At 38.1% G+C, this 16,350-nt stretch overlaps 2 protein-coding genes across 9 annotated transcripts in view; both read right to left on the bottom strand.

Moving 5' to 3' along the window:
- The window catches only part of kat6b (K(lysine) acetyltransferase 6B), a 28,014-nt gene extending 21,202 nt beyond the window's left edge, over positions 1-6,812 (bottom strand). For 2 of the 7 annotated variants that reach the window (XM_055042988.1, XM_055042994.1), the window contains exons 1-2: positions 5,295-5,454; positions 2,585-3,443 (exon numbers count right to left, since the gene is read on the bottom strand). In XM_055042988.1, coding sequence (XP_054898963.1) covers positions 2,585-3,202 — 618 coding nt within the window. In that variant the 5' untranslated portion in view covers positions 3,203-3,443; positions 5,295-5,454. The other 5 variants (XM_055042989.1, XM_055042992.1, XM_055042990.1 and 2 more) reach the window with 5 other exon arrangements.
- Positions 6,813-8,310: 1,498 nt separating this feature from the next.
- Positions 8,311-16,350, bottom strand: part of adkb (adenosine kinase b) — a 172,978-nt gene continuing 164,938 nt past the window's right edge. For both annotated transcript variants that reach the window (XM_055042995.1, XM_055042996.1), the window contains exons 10-11: positions 13,792-13,878; positions 8,311-13,634 (exon numbers count right to left, since the gene is read on the bottom strand). In XM_055042995.1, coding sequence (XP_054898970.1) covers positions 13,510-13,634; positions 13,792-13,878 — 212 coding nt within the window. In that variant the 3' untranslated portion in view covers positions 8,311-13,509. The remainder of the gene's footprint in view (positions 13,635-13,791; positions 13,879-16,350) is intronic.

The raw sequence follows: 16,350 nt of genomic DNA, 5'->3' as shown, positions 1-16,350 counted from the left end.
CATAAGACAAGCTAGTCCCATCCTTTAAGGTCATTAGGATAGGGTTGCATAACCTGTGGGAAGACCACTGCAGACTGCCTACCACACACAGACACTGTCAGCATGACTTTCTGATTATCCAAGCTCTCTTGTTATGGAACTCGCAACACAGACGTAAAAGAATGAACTTTAAATGGCATTGTTTTAACTCTTGGGCTTAAGTCCCAAATAAGAAGGCTTTAATAGTGAAATTCTTACGAAGAAAAAAACTATCCATGCTTTAAATTAATTTTGGACAAAAAGAAACAAACCTTACCTTTCACAACCTTGCAGTGCATTTTAAAAGGGAAAGTTCAAGTCAAGTCAAGCTGATAAGCAGGTAACAATAAACACCTTTGAAAGGGGCATTTGGTTTAAAACAGAAATAAGGAAAAAAGAAAAAAAATCTGCTGTATCATGTGATGTCATGAACGATTGTTTTTGTGAGAGACTTTATCAAAACTAGCAAGACAAATAGAAGGCAATCCCCATTGCATTTCTAAGCAATGGGCATTGCTCTAAATTATTTTTACTGGATTTCGCAGCAGAGGTGGGCCAATTTGGTCCTTAAAGGCACATGTCCTAAAAATTTTAGATGTACCCCTACTCCAACACCTGATTCAAATCATTAAATTAACTCCTGAGCCTGTTTTCAAGTTGTGCAGCTGCTTGCTAATGATCCCCTCATTTAAGTCAGCTGTGTTTGAGCAGGGAAATGTCTAAACCTGCACCACATCATACCTTGTGGACCATTTTTGTTTAGATTGCAGCTTTGGTATCCTACTTTCCATGTATAGCTGCTTTAGTGTCTTTGTTAAGTACAAATTAAGATTAGCTAGACCTTGAAGCTGAAGGTAAATGTTGGTTAGTAGATCAAGACTGAAGAGGACCTCTATCATTTTAAAACTCCGCCAAAATGCTGTGGCAGTTTATATAGCGTTATTGTCAGTGGTCAACTGGTTCGATCAAGAAAAAGAAGTAGCTTGGTTTCCACAGCCAGAGAACCAGCAAAAATTTGTGTATATCAGTTCTAGATTAATCAGCTCACACTTTTATCCGAATGTTACTTCAAACAACTAGCCCATTATCATCAACTTCATTTATTCACGCTGTTTTAAGCAAGATCCTTTGGTTGTGAACATTTCATAAGCAGCTAAACTCTAATCAGCACCAGCACTGCTACAAGAGGCAGTTCAACACTGTGATTAGAGGAGGATTCAATAACCTAATTTTTAAAAGACCGGCAGCGTCTAACAACTGAATCGAAGATGGCATTTATGCAGCTAGCATTAAATATCAGCTATAAGGGCTGCTCTATGCAGTGCATTCATCCAATCAAATTCCATGACAAATGCCAGCAGGAAATAGAATGTGAGCTCATATTTACCAATGCTAATTAACTTTGTGTTCATTCTGAAGCTCAGTGGTTATCTTGCTTTTTTGTCTTCAGTTAGGTAGATGAAAATCAAAGCTAACTCAGGAGCTTTCAACATGGCTGTCATATTTTTTTTTATTGGTTGCTGGTTTCATGACACTAACCTAACCCTTAAGAGTACACTTCTTCCCTATAAAACAGCTCAAAGCAGCAGCGGCTCATAGATTCCAGAGGAAGAGTTTTACTTTTACATGAGGTAGTCGTCCCCACTGGCAAGTATGCTTTAAATGTTAAGCTCTCAGGTTGATTATTGGTGGTGGATCCCATTCTGACCCCTATCTTCTCCAGGAAATGGCCTGAAGTTGTTTCAAGACTATAAAAGTTTGTGTTGGTCTTGACCATCTCTCTCACTCAGGGTTTCTGCAGGTTTCACCAATTTCACCAAATTCAAGACTTCTTGTGTTTTTTTTCTTTTTTTTTTGCACAGAATTAATGTAGCATTGTATGGGTTGGCAACGGAAGTGATCCAACAGCGAAGATGAATGACATCCACCCTACTGGTGATAAATTTCCACTTAACCATTGATAGAGGCAAAAAAAGCAAGCTTGCTAGCCTTTTATTTTAGACAAAAGGCTAGCATTTCAACTCCAGGAACCAGAACCACTAGTCCCTTCTAACATAGCTGCTAATATACATTTGCCAGCCAGCAAGTATAAATTAGCAGATAGCTACTAGAAGTCTCAACCGCCTCGAGTCACACAACACAATGAAGAGACTCAAAAGTGACAAACATCTACTTCATGGAAAATTGATGAGGAAAAAGAAAATACATAGAATATGAGAGATTTAATACTATTACCACCACAACATTTAAGATCTGTGATTCACATATTTTAGCCCAACTTAACTTTTTTAATGAATTTTTTAGGCCTTGATTTTAGATAGTTGAATTTAAGACTTTTTCAGGATGCACAAACTCTCCTCGCTTTACCCACTTAGACATCTGGAGTTGAATCAAAAGTCTCCTGTACTTCAGGTAAGATATTGCTTCAAAGACTCACAAATGTCCATGGCCTTTAAGGATACTGCTCTTTGCATCACTGAAAAATTAATTGTTTGAAAAAGTTTTTTTGAAGTTTTTTTTACCTTGACGTAAATGAGTGAAAGTGCAAAGGTCTAGGTGTGTATACCTGCTCGCGCTCATGAGGGAGGAGTGTCACTGATGACAGGACCAAGGGGGAAGCACTTGGACACCTGGGGTTCCTTCCCTCCACGCTGCCATGGCTGAGTTTATACCGAGGGCCGTTTTTTAACAGCCTGCCATTGTTGACTGACCGCTTAGCGGCTAGCCGCAACCTCTGACGGAAAGCGGAATTATCAACAACTTCTGACAGATCGTCCTGATTCCTCAGATATCGCTCAATGTTTTTAAGTGAGGAGCCATGGGTATCATCCAGACCCTCGATGGCCCTCCTGAGTATTTTATTCCAATCGATATGGCGCAGATCACTTGAATTCCATATAGATTCCTTTGACGGCAAAGGTGCATTTGCAGGCAATATTGATCCGATTCTTCCAGGGTTTCCTGGGTCCTTGTAGGAGGCGCTTCCTTTATTTGTAACCTTAAGGACAGAGCCATCATGAACACTTAATTCCAACTGCTCAAGGACGATCTTCTTGTCCAGTCCATGCAACGTGGACACCGCATGACAAATTCGCTCCTCAGAAGGCCTCTGCTTTTGCCTCTTAATTTTCTGTATTGCTTCAAGAATCCACTCCGTGTAGTGAGGGTTTGCAAGTTTTACCATGGTTGAACAATAAGCCTCACAGAAACGTGATCCATAAAGATTCCCTCTTTCTGCAGCCGAAAGCAAGGTACATCCACATCCTTAGGAAAAAGGTCACGAAGTTAGGTTCCACAAAAGCATCCAGAGATATGTCCTCAGGTTCCAAGGGTGAGCTTGAGAAAAAGTTGGCACAAGTAAATTCCACACTGGTGTAGGTATCACATGACCTGGAATAGGTCTGTATTAAAATCCGAGATCAAATCTGCAAAAGAAAACAAAAAAGCAATTAATATTGAGGCAATTTAATTACCATTCACAATACACCCAATATTCATAGCTATGGTATGTTTGGTGTAAATCAGCTACAAACTGATTGGTGACAAATCAACACAAAGTATTACATAATAGTTAAATGGCAGAAATTTAAAACATCGTTCAAAACTTTTCACACATACAAATCTATAAGTGTGCTTTATTGTGACAGCACTAAATACAATCCAGTGCAATAAACTGGCTTCAGAGATTTCTTAATTAATAGAGTACACCTTATTGTAGTGTAATCTAACAGGTTTGATAGAGAACAATAGTGAGCCACAAAACAAGGAACACACCATACAGTTTTTGAGAAGTTCAAGGCAGGGTCATGTTATAAAACGATATTCCTTGTGCACATCACAAAACTGGCCTTTATAGGTGAGTACCAAAAATAAAGTCATTGTTAACAGAAAGCCATAAAAATACTGTCTGCACTGTTTCACAAGCCATTTAGGGACACTGTAAACATGTGGTTCTTTGGTCAGATGAGAGCACTTTTTTCTTTCTTGGGCTATGTGAAAAACTGTGCAGCGGAAATCAAGCACTGCATATTAGCCAGGACAAACCCCCTCAAGGTAGTGGCAGCATTATGCTGATTTTATTCAATAGGGACAGTGAAGCTGATGAGAGTTGATAAGGCAATGAAATAAGCAAGTATAGCATTCCTGGTAGAACACCTGTAAGAAGCTGCAAAATACTTCTGACTGAGGCTGAGGTTCACCTTTCAGCAGGACAACAACCCTTAACACAGCCTGAGATGCCATTGAGTCACTTAGGTTAAAGCAATATCATGCCTGATTTAGTCAAAGTCTGAATCCAAGTCTAAAAGTAAATTGTAAATGATTATCACATATGACTTAAGATATTTTGAAGAATGTGCAAACATTTCATTTTCCAGATCTATAAAACTTGCACACAATTGAATGGCATACTTTACAGATTTTTATTTGTATAAAAAATGAAAAGCATGCATCACTTTCCCTCCACTTCACAAGTATGCACTACTTTGCATTGGCCCACAACAGAAACAATTGATCATTGACTAAAATTAACTAAAAATATGTAGATGTCCCAGGGGTGTGAATACTTTTGCAAGGGGCTAGTGATCATAACATGTTATGTTAGGTATGAATAAAACAAGCATATTAGATGCCTTGATTTCTAAACATTAACACCAGCCATGTAGTATAAAAAGGCTACAGCTAAGGAATGCAGGACTTCTTAAAGATGTGCATACACACGAGAAACAGATGGATAAAAACAGATGCAGGCGCTGTCATGGCTGCTGCTAAGGAAATCAAAGTGACTTAATCCGTAGTCTGACACCATAATCCGCACACCAAACCAGATGTCCAATTCAAAAGAGACCGTTTTCTCAAATAAAAAGGGCAAGTTATTCACACTATGACAGCCATCTAGAAACTTCTCATGACCTGTGGAAAACTGCTCGCTGTCTTCGACAGATCCATATTTTCGGTTTCAGATTCCTTCGAAAGTTTACATTTATTTCAACAGTGCGTTATTTTAGAAAAGAAAACACAACTGCGTTAAGTGTCTGGCTTAAAAATACATAAAATGGAGAAAGCAGAACAACAAGCCAAAGTTTTAACCGTTAGATGTCCGCGCGACACTTTTTGACAGCTCGACAAACGAGCAACCCGATCAGCGCGAGCCTTAATGACACCCGTATAATCAATGCTCACATCCTGACAGCTGCTCCGACACCATGTTTACCCCCCCCACGGAGCCGTTTATCCGAAGAAAGAAGAAGAAAAGCAGAAATAGCTGCGTAACAAACCCCCGTGAGTCGCGCTCCGCCGAGTTGGGCTGTTAAACGTCAAGTGCTGCCAGCTTTACCCCCGATGTCACCTAAACTAGCGGTCGCCATTTTGTTACAATGTTGTAGTTTACATGAATCCGACATGACGCTGATTACAATCCAATGGAGTCTCATTAAACCTCACCTAACGCTAATGCGCCCTCCCCAGCAACTTCAATATTGGCTGTAAAGGCGAGATCCGATCCCTGGTTTGATAAAGCGCACGTCAATCTTTATGTATGAGCTCACTCCGAAAGGCACGTCACTGGCTGTGTGATCTGTCACTTCACTCTGTTAACCCGCCTCTTAAGGTGCCTCTGGTGATGAATCGATAGCACTCACCTCTAAATGCTCGTAAAAAACGCCGAATTTTACGGCTTAAGTGGACATAAAAGGGTTGTTAATAAGTTACAAACGCGTGGTAACGCACGTAAACCGGCTGGAATAAATATTTAACCTCGTTTGCGCGGCGTTTAACGTCGGCCCACCTTTACTCGGATTCCTCCTTGAAACAGTTGGTTACACTTGAAAGTGATTTGGATCATTTTAGACTTTAATTGGCTGTTTGTTAAATCGATCATTTGTTTGCATAAAAACGCACCGACTTAAAGCGGAACGCGTTGAATTTATTTTAGCACTTCCAGGTAGCGCCGCATAGCACACAAAAAAATAAACATAAAAATAAAAATGTACCCAAGCTGTCGCCTCTTCATCCTTGTCCGGTTTCTTTATATTTCCTCCTCCGAGGAGATATTTAACGTTCAAACTACGTGACGTACAAGAAGGGCTATAAATGCACACAATTTGCTGAGAAAATAATTATAAGAAGAAGAAAAAGTGGAATTATTAACGTCACGTTTATCACCATTAACTATCAAATGCCTCCCCATGAGGAGAAATAGTAAAGAGCCCGGAGGAAGAAAAGACGTTCAGCAGGGGAATACAAGTTATAACCGCTTCTCTCAGTTATGCATCGTCAGCCCCATATTTTGTTTTCAGCCTCAACTCTCGACTCCCATGCATTACATTCGCAATCTCTTTTTAAAACACATACATCGTCTTCCGAGATGTCGCGCAAACCCACTCTGCTGTGGCGGAGAAGACCTAATTAACGCCAAGTTTAGCGCGAGGACGAACGTGCATCCGTGGATATAAAATTTTTAAAAAAGAGCAGACGCGACGGTAAATATTTGCTGGTAGTTTTTTTTTTTTTTTTTTACCTCTTCAAGTTTTTCCCCCTCTCTCTCTCTCGGGTACTCCTCTTCTTTATCACGTCGAATGGGGTAAAATGCGAAGCGACGTATCCGAGCGATTTCGTGGGATTTTTTTTTTTTTTTTTTTTTTTGACGTGTTAAAAGCGAAGGCTGGAAAGCTCTCGCCGAGACATGGAGAGGACCTGATAACAACTAATTGAAAGGTTAATCTACATAGCAGCCTGTGACAAAGTGGTACCCTCCCCCTTCTTCTTCTTCCTCTCCCACTGTAGACATCCCTTTACTTCAGCGTAGCGGACCGTCGCCCCTTTTTTAGTGCGCTCCTCACAATGATATTGTCAATTTCAATTTTTTCCACACTTTTCTTATAGCCTACATGACATATTACTACTATCTTTTTTCCCCCCTTATTATTATTATTATTATTTATGTAGCACCTATTAACATTAATTCCCAAAGGGCATTTTAAACTTCCATTTATTTAACATTTAACATGATAGGGCTACTTTTCATTTTTAAAGAAGCTATTTCCTACAATTGACACAAGGGGTATTTAACGCCCTAATCAGGTAATTAACTCCACCGAGCTGAAGACAGAGCAACAGCAATAGCAATAATGCTAATGTATGATTACATTTTTCAGTTTCTACATCAGTGCTCCCTTCACTCATCTCTCTTGCAGCAAAAGAAATACCAGAAAGCTCATTTCTCATGCAGTAATGCGGATGTAATTAGAGAGATAATTGGTTACTTCTCATCAGATAACAAACACATACACAGAGCTGGATGAGGAGCCCAAATGAAAGCTTTTCTCTCCTGTAGAGATCCATTTAGTGACTCATTTAAATAATCTAGTACACTTGTTAATAATCTTGTCATTTGGCCATCAAGAAGGTCCACAGTTAACTCAAGAAAAAAAAAGATGAAGCTTGATCTCACTGGATCAAGACCCAAAGGAAGACTTATCTGCAAGCAGATCAATTAGTTATCAGTCTTTTTGATTTTACTACAGTTGATGAGCTCTTGCAAACTTCTGATGAATACTAAATGCGATCACTGGCTACTTAGATAGGTGAGCTTTCCTAGTCCGAGGTTGAACTGCTTTGACTCTTTGTGGCACAGACTCAACAAGTGGTCAGAAACATTCCTCAGAGATTTTGGTTCAAGTTAATATGACAGTATCACACAGTAGCGATCAGATTTCTCAGATGGACATCCGTGATGTGAATCTCTACCACACTCCAAAGGTGATTTTTTTTTTTTTTTGATTGATGCTGGATCACTGTCAAGGTCGTTAGTATACAGGGAAGTCATTAAAAGGATGGAAATGGTTAACAACCTCCAAACCGTTACATCTAGTAGCACCAGGACTGACAGACTGAATATATGCTTTCATGTTGTTTACACTGAATTCTGACCTTTGAATGCAACATCTGAAATTGATGCTCATCAGACAAGGAAACCTTTTCCAGTCTCATATTGTCCAACTTTGGGGAATATGTAAGATGCATATAGCTTAAGTTTTTCTTTTGTTAGTTAACAGAAAAGACATCCAGGATGGCATCCTGTTACTGCAACCGTGCAAAGGATACAATGTTGTGTGTTCAGAGATTTCTTGTGGAATATCAATTCCTCATACCTTGTTTCTATTGAATGTGCACCTGAACTGTTGTCTTTCTATAATCCTAAACTAGTCTGACCGTTTTCCTTTGACATCAACAAGGTATTATCGTCCACACAAGTCACACACAGTTAATTGAAAAAAAATGAGTGCACCCAACTTAAAATTCAGTTTCTCCAAAAGAAACATTCATATCATGCCTAGTCTTTTTTATTTATTTCAAGAGAAAGTGATTTATTTCCAGGTGAACACCAACTGACTTTGTTGTAGTCATTAACAAAGTCATACAAAAAGATGGGTATTTTGACAAAAAAAAGTTTGCACCACTCTTTATTTTCAGCTGTGAGTTGTTTGAGCGATTTCTTGCAAGAAAAGCCTTTTTTAAACAACCCAGCCAGCATCTCAATGAGATGAAGATGTGTGTTTTGACACAACCAGGGATTTTCTTAGTTGTCAGTCAGCAGATATACTGGTATGTTTTGGGTCACTATCATTTTAAAGGTTTCGGTTTTGGTTCAGCTGACATTCAACATGTCCTCTGTTCTAGTGTCTAAAAAAATTCAATTTCAGATTCACCTCTCCTAGAACAGTACTCAAGAAGTCCTGGTCCATATTCTTCTCTATGGCAACATTTTTTTTGGCTCTCATGTTTTTCTCAGAGATCAAAGGTTCCTCCTTGCACACTCGATGAAAGTTTAACTTGCATATTATCTTTCTGATTGCACAAGAAAGATAATATGCAAGAATATCAGCAGTAGCGAGAGCCTGCAGTATGTTCAGTGATCACATTTTAGGAACTTTGGAGACTTCTTTTAGCTCCTTGCAGTCTGTTCTTAAGGTAGGTTTGCTTGGCGGACCAAACCTCAGCATGCTGGCAGTCCTTTAGAGTCTCTTGCATTTGGAGACAGTTTTTCAGACAGCGGATTGGCTGATTTAAAAATCCTTTGATTCTTCTGTAAATCCCTTACCAGACTTCTAAGCTCCTAAAATCTTCTTTCTGAAGGCCACAAACAGTTCTTTCAGTCTCATCATCGTTTTCAACCTCACTTCAGTAGTCAGGGTTGCACCAAGTAAACATCTGAGTTTTAAATATGGAAAGCCTTTTTCAAAATGCTGAGTAACACTCTTTTAATTGTGTGTTTCTGGCTTGATATGCCTGTGTGTAATATTAGCCATTAAAATAGGATTAAATGTGGGGTGTCCTAATGTAATCCTTACCAGACACTGCAATATTAAAGATTGAAAAAGTATTTTATTTACTTTTGTCGTTAAGTTATATTACTTGAAACTTCTGGTTATTTCCTGCTCTGATGCTCAGTTTGGAACTCAGTCAGCCTCAATACAGAAGTCCATTCAGTTGCAGCCATGTTGCTGGCTGATCCCCTACTTTGTTCAACAATTTAACAGGTGTACCTAATAAAGGGACTGGTGAGTTTACACTCCTGATGTTTTTGAGTGGATATCGCTCAACGTTAATTGAAGCTCCCTCATTATCAGGATTGGCTGTTCTTGTCATTATCTACATGTTTTTATTGAACTGCAGCATTTGTCATGTTTTCTGCTATTCATCTACTGAAATTTATGCAAATCGACAAAACGATTCAGTCAACAAAATTGTCAATTTAGAAAACGTTTAAGCAGGTGAAATATGAATAAAGAGAATTTGTGGATTGGGGGTCATAATAAATAGCGACTGAGCAGAGGAAAAAAAAAAAAAAAAACATGCCAGTGTCTGGGTGTAATGAATGCCACCCTGGGCCCCAGCAGGTCCTCCACTGCTGCATGGGTCCAGGGATAATTTGAATTGGAGCATGTGCCATAGCAGTCGGCCCATCCCCCCCCTCAATCCCTGCCAACTGCCACACTGGTGTTCACAAACACTGCTGCCCATCTGCGGGGCAAAACACTGGCTAGGACCCCAGTTACTCCTTTGCAAGCATTATTATTATCATCATTAGTGCTAACAGCAACTATATATGCTGGTGAACTAACTACTGTGGACAAATGTCACAAAATCTAAATTTAATGTAATGGAAAAGTGAAGTTTTGGCCAAAGAATGAAAATTAGAGACATTGCAGACCAAGCTTCACTATTTGTTGAAGGTCTGTTGAAATCACAGAACGTGATAATATGCTAAATGCTCTCGAGTTTGTTTTTCATCCGTGTGCACTGAGCAGGGCCAAAGTTTGTTGGAGAAAGTGAGAAAAGTAGTTTCCCTCATTGTGGCAGGCATCCTCATGACTTAATCATGGCTCTCTCTCTTTTTGTGTTTGTGTTTTGCCATCTGTCATCTTGAGAAGTAAATGAACCAGCTGCCATGGAGTCTTGTCCAATCAGAATGGTGGACCTTTTCAGAGCGCATCTGTGGAAATCCTTTTTTAAAAAAATGGTTGATTAAAAAAAATAAGAGTTGTAAGTAACACTTTGGCAAGAGAAAGTTTTTCAACCTGTATGATCTGGGTTAATACAAGCAAAGGCAAAAAAAAAAAAGATACAGGATGTAACAAGTATTTCAATAGGAGTAAAAACGGTTATTCTCACACTTCACTGTGGAACAGATGAGTTTGAATTAGTTCAAACACTTGAGACACTTCCCAACAGTTTCTGCCGGCGGGTGGGCAACCCTTTTTTACCAAGGGTTGCTCCCTCTGATCTCTGCCTCCCACCCCCAACAACGGCACAGCTGGGTATGAAGGATCAGGCTAATTTTCGGGTCCCTTTAATGATCGTGGCGAAGAGCAAACCACTAATCCCTTAAACTGAGAGAAATGATCTCCTGCTGCCCTGCAGACACAGAGTCCAGTTTGGACCCCAACTAGCCATGGGAGTGATGGGGGAGGCTGGGTGACCCGAGCAATTCCAGGTTACAATGACCATGATGTCAGAGTGCGATACCTTGCTGATTAAATGAAATAAAGGAACTTTACAAATTATCTGTGTGTTGCATGGTACATTTCAGGTGAGTTCACCTGTTTGTTTAAGAAATAAAAATCAAATGTGACTTTGTGTGGGTTGAGACAAGACTAATGTGGTTTTTCTTGTTTCTGTACAAACAAAACAATTACCTCCAGTTTGGCTTTGTTGTTTCTGAAAGGGAAAATGTCATCAAGGTTTAGAGCCATAAACTCTACAAATGCATGAAAATGAAACATAATGAGGCTTTTGTTGTTTTTCAAGTAAGAAAAGAAGTTTTAAAAACCATTTTTGCACCTGGACTCCAATTTTGGGTGATGATCTTACATCTGAAACACCACTATCAGATTAACTATTGATTGCGATGTAGGACATAGATCGTTTTCTTGATAGAAAAAAAAATACAGATAAAGTTAATCTATATAAAAACTATGGGTGAATTCCATCAAAGTGAAAGATGAATTTTTCCAAAAACAGCTGTTTTGCACCCAGCATTATGCAACACTCAGAATCTTGGTTCTAACTGAATAAAAGGCCCCAAACATAAGAGAAGAGGACATAGCAGAGTTCATGCCATAGCTGGAACAGGGAAACCACTGTCATACCTCAATAAAAAAAACTGTGGGTATTGTTTGTGAGCATAAATTTCTGGTAAGATAATTCTTCATCCTGCAGATGTTTTTAATTTTTGTGTGGCTTCTATCACACTACTAGCTTCCACTCTGACTTCTTCTCATCTGTGGTGTGGCAACAGTTTCATTAGAATAACTCAGATATTTTACCACGTCACTTTGTTGTAGTTTAACCCTCATGAGTAAAATATAGACCGAATGTGCAGAGAAAATTTAGACTTCTGACAGTTTTTGTCACAAGCAGTAAAACTCCACTGTGGGCTCCAGACAGCGTGCTTTTAAATCCCTTAGAGGGGTGCCTGTTTGTAAGATATCCAAGCTGCTGCTCCAAACATTTCTCTTGACTTCCTCCTCATCACTGGATGACGCTCTACAAAAGTCTTCACTTCATTGGATTAACTTAAAACTGGAGACACTGCAATCACCATTTTGTTCTTGGGGCATTCTCTGCTGTTGATAAAGTTTGGTGTTCCAACATTTAACGTCATCACTTTTATACTTTTCTTGTATTTTCAGTCGAAAAATAATGAATGTGTTGATTGATATGTGCTCCATACGAAATGGGAAGCAGTCAATAGTCGTAATTTATCAACGATGTCTGCAGCACCAAACTGCAAATCAAAGGAATATTCTTTTTTAAATTGAATAACAAACATTTTTACCAACAGGCATCAATGATGATGCTTTGTACAGTGCTAGCTTGCATTAATTATTTACACCACAACAGGGCCTTCTGCACACACAATAAAGTTTTGTAAATAGCCCTAAAATAAATTAAGCTTTTATTGCAGCAGCATAATTGTACACTAAACAATTAGGAAAATTACACCTTTAATTTCAGTATATTTCTTCAACAAGGAAAAAATATCCATCCTTAGGAAATATTTGATTTTACAAACCGCTGGTGACAAACTTAATGATATATGTAATCATTTTTATAAAATCAATGGAACTGAAATATTTTATGAATGTTCACCTTTTACTTTTTATTAGTTGACTTTCTGCTACCCTGGTATTTAACCTTCTTAGGGTGAGTGGTATGCATGAAATCCCTAAATTACTGCGATATTTTAAATGGAAATCTATGCATGCTTCTTCCAGACAACTGAAAGTTTATTATCATTGGATCTGTCAGCAAAATACAAGAGTCAAACCAACACCAAAATGGTTCACCAGTCACCAACATTCTGAATTTACCAGAATAAGGGTTGATTATTTTTTAGAATAACGAAAATAATTGTGTGATCTTATGCTGCTGCAATACATTTATTCTGACAGTTGAGAAGTGGATTGTAATGCTGTTTGTTCATTAGCATTTTGTGGTCACAAGTTACTTATAACTCTCAGGTAAGGGAACAAGAAACCACATTTTAGAATAACTACTGAGAAACACTTGAGATATCCCCACACTATGATACATTTCTCAGACATTGAGCAATTTCTTTTATATATTTAAATTATATTATGAAATACCTTCAAGCTATTTCTTAAATATTATGGACAAAGTACCAAGACAGTGTCTACATTACTGATTCAAAATTATCAGCTATTCAGGTATGCAGTTGTTGATTCTCAAATGGCAGTTGCTGCTGGAATGCGGCTTTTCCTATGAACATTTTCCAATGTCTGATGCTAGTACATTGTTTGAATAGCATTATAATATCTCAATTGCTTATCATGGCTCGATAAATCCATCAAGCCGCAGCAATTATTTTCAAAATGCCAGTCAGAGGGAATAGAAAAATACACGTAAAATCCTGAAGAGTATAAATCGGTACAGTAAGCATCTTGTGGGAATGACAGATCGGATTAATCAGTGAAAATCCGGTTTCTCTGGGAAGGTGCATCCGACCCGCCTGATGATCACGTTGGCTGCATAGTGCCCGGCCCGGATGCACTCCTCCAATGACTGCTCTTGGACAAGTGCAAAGAGGAATCCTGAGGAGGAAGAGCAACTGAGGTAACTTATCAGAATCAGAAGTTTCAGAATAAATCAAATTTTATCACGTGTTAGCAATGCAGACAGTTCTGTTTCCTTGACAAAACCCATGTGTTGGAAGTTCTATGTTAAGCTGATTGACATACAATTTCATACCTCCAACAAAGGCGTCTCCTGCTCCGTTGGTGTCCACAATGTCATTTTGGTCGATGTCCAAAACAGGAAACACGGTCACTTTATCACCTGTGGCCAGGAAGTAAAATGATAGTTACTTGAAACGCCTCTAATTTTCTTCACAGTGCAAAAGTATTTATAGCCATTTAGCTTTTTCACATTAAAACCACACAGTTCGATGTATTTCAATGAATATAATGGGATAAATCAACTTAAGGTAGAGAACATTATAAAAAAAGAATGAAAATGATACATGGTTAAATGCATCATTTCACAAACATGATGACTAGTTCCACAATTTTTCTTTGTAAAAAACCTCAAACGTCAGATTAGACATTTAAATCCCTGCCATATACTCTTTGTTCTGGAAGAGGATGACCCTTCAGTCCAATGTGAAGTCCTTTGCAGCCTATAAAGCAGTTCTTGCAGGATTTTGCTGTTTTCAGTTTCATCGATCTTCCCCTCAACTCAGACCAGTTTTTCTATCTTTGCTGAAGAAAAGCATCTCCACAGCATCATGATGCAACCTCCATGTCTGACAGAGTTCTGGCTGTGCGCAGGTCACTTTTCTTCCTCTATAGGTGTATTGTTAGAAACGGGAGTGAAAAGTAATGCATAGAACACTGTTAAAAAAATGTTATTGCTGAAACCAGTTAAAACCTCATATCATTTTCCTTCCACAGAATAATTATGAACCACTTTGTGTTTTGAATTAGCACATAAAATTACAATAAAGTGCATTAAGGTTTGTTTGTGATTTCCTGAGATTAATAGTGTTAAGTAATCACTTAGCTGAGGATAACATTCTGCTGTGTGAGAGAGCATTTCAGTTTGAATAATCATATGTGAAATATTAGAAGATCTTTGAACTACAAACAGTTTGAATCTGGAACAGCTTAGATCAGATTAACAGCAATGCTGCCGCTCAGATGTTCGTCCTCCTAAAGAAAACTACTTCCCACATCACACACTTGAAAATGTTTTTACTTTTCCTCACTCCTGTCAACCTTAATGCTTGGCTTGGATTTTTATGCCCCCCTTGGGATAAACTATCTCAGCTTTGGTGATCAAATATGTACAAAGTTAAAGAGCGTCAGTGCTAGAAGTGGTTAGTTTGTCCAAAGCCAGATGGTTGATTGAATAAATAAATAAGGATAAATAATAAAATATAAAACAAATCCAGATTTACTAATATTGCACATATTCACAACTACAACTCATCTGAAAGAACTTTATATAATGAGAAAACTAACATTTCACTTTCAAGAACTACTCAGAGCTCCTGGGGGAAAAAACTAATAAGAAATTGGTACATAATCAAGGCTTTTTTTCTTTCCAATAAGGTGATATATTATGTACTTATGTTAGTTTCAGCTGAATGTTAATGTTTGCTGACAGAAAAGTCAGTTTTTCTTCAGCTCAGTTTCTAACAGCAACAATATTACAATGTTTATTCCTTTGCGTTCTTTGGGCGGTTCTTTGTGTTTTAAGAATCAGTGAGATCAGCAGTGAAAAGTCTCTTCTGTTAAACTATTTCCCTACATGATCTTAAACAATCAGTCTAAGGCACTTCAATAAATTTATCTGGAGTTATATGTTATGAACCACGACAAAATCATGTAAAATTGTTAAATGGAAGTAAATTGAAACAAAAAAATTTGTAATTATTTTTTTAAAATCAAGATTTGAAAGGCATGATTCACTTTTGTATTGAACTCTCCTGATTCATTGCTTTGCAAACCCAGCTTTCACTGCAGTTAAAGCTTTAATTTGCTAGGGTTTTGACATAATTTCTCTGCTGTGAAAGGCACTTAGATAAAACTTGCTGTCTTGCATGCTTTTATCTTAACTTCTTTTCATTTTTACATAAATTATTTTTAAAATATCACCAATTTACTGAAAAAAAAATAGATACATGTGCTTTTTTAAAAAAATGCTACTTCTAGGTAAATGGTTAGCCTTTTCAACATTCCCAAATTTTATCACAGGCATTTTACCATCACTACACATCTCAACAGTACAGGAGCTCAAATATGTCATTAGTTTACTAAAAAGCATAATGGAAATTATCATTCTCAACGAGTTTTTAATAAGTTTTTAAAAGTTACTCTATTCTATAAGTGACCAAATAGAAGATGGATGAAAATCTAGAGGAAATATTAACTTTTCAGACGGTGAACAAGCTTTACGCGCCTACTGTTTTGGATTAACCGCAGCGCGAGGTCAGTGTAGTGGTTTCACTTTAAAACTGAATCCATAACATGAGAGTCTTTTTATTATTTTCAGAGGATTACGCTGAAATCACATACTGCTTCAATTATCAGCAGTGTGTGAACTTCAAAGACGCTTCCAGCTTAAAGTGGAGAGAGGGGTGGAAGGAAGAGGAACAAAAATCTACCAGATGACAAAGTCTTGAGGTGTAGAGTGACATTAAATCAGCAACTTATGTCAGAACAATGTAAACCACACACACGATCTTCAAACAATCCGAGGGCCCCGGTGCAGACGTGAACCTTCAAGAGGGTGTCGGAGACAAAAGAC

Source organism: Poeciliopsis prolifica, unplaced genomic scaffold, assembly GCF_027474105.1.
Source record: "Poeciliopsis prolifica strain line A6 unplaced genomic scaffold, Auburn_PproV2 SCAFFOLD018, whole genome shotgun sequence".
In the NCBI taxonomy this organism is placed as follows: domain Eukaryota; kingdom Metazoa; phylum Chordata; class Actinopteri; order Cyprinodontiformes; family Poeciliidae; genus Poeciliopsis; species Poeciliopsis prolifica.
The sequence above is the reverse complement of the archived record's forward strand: the minus strand, read 5'-3'. Positions and strand labels throughout refer to the sequence as shown.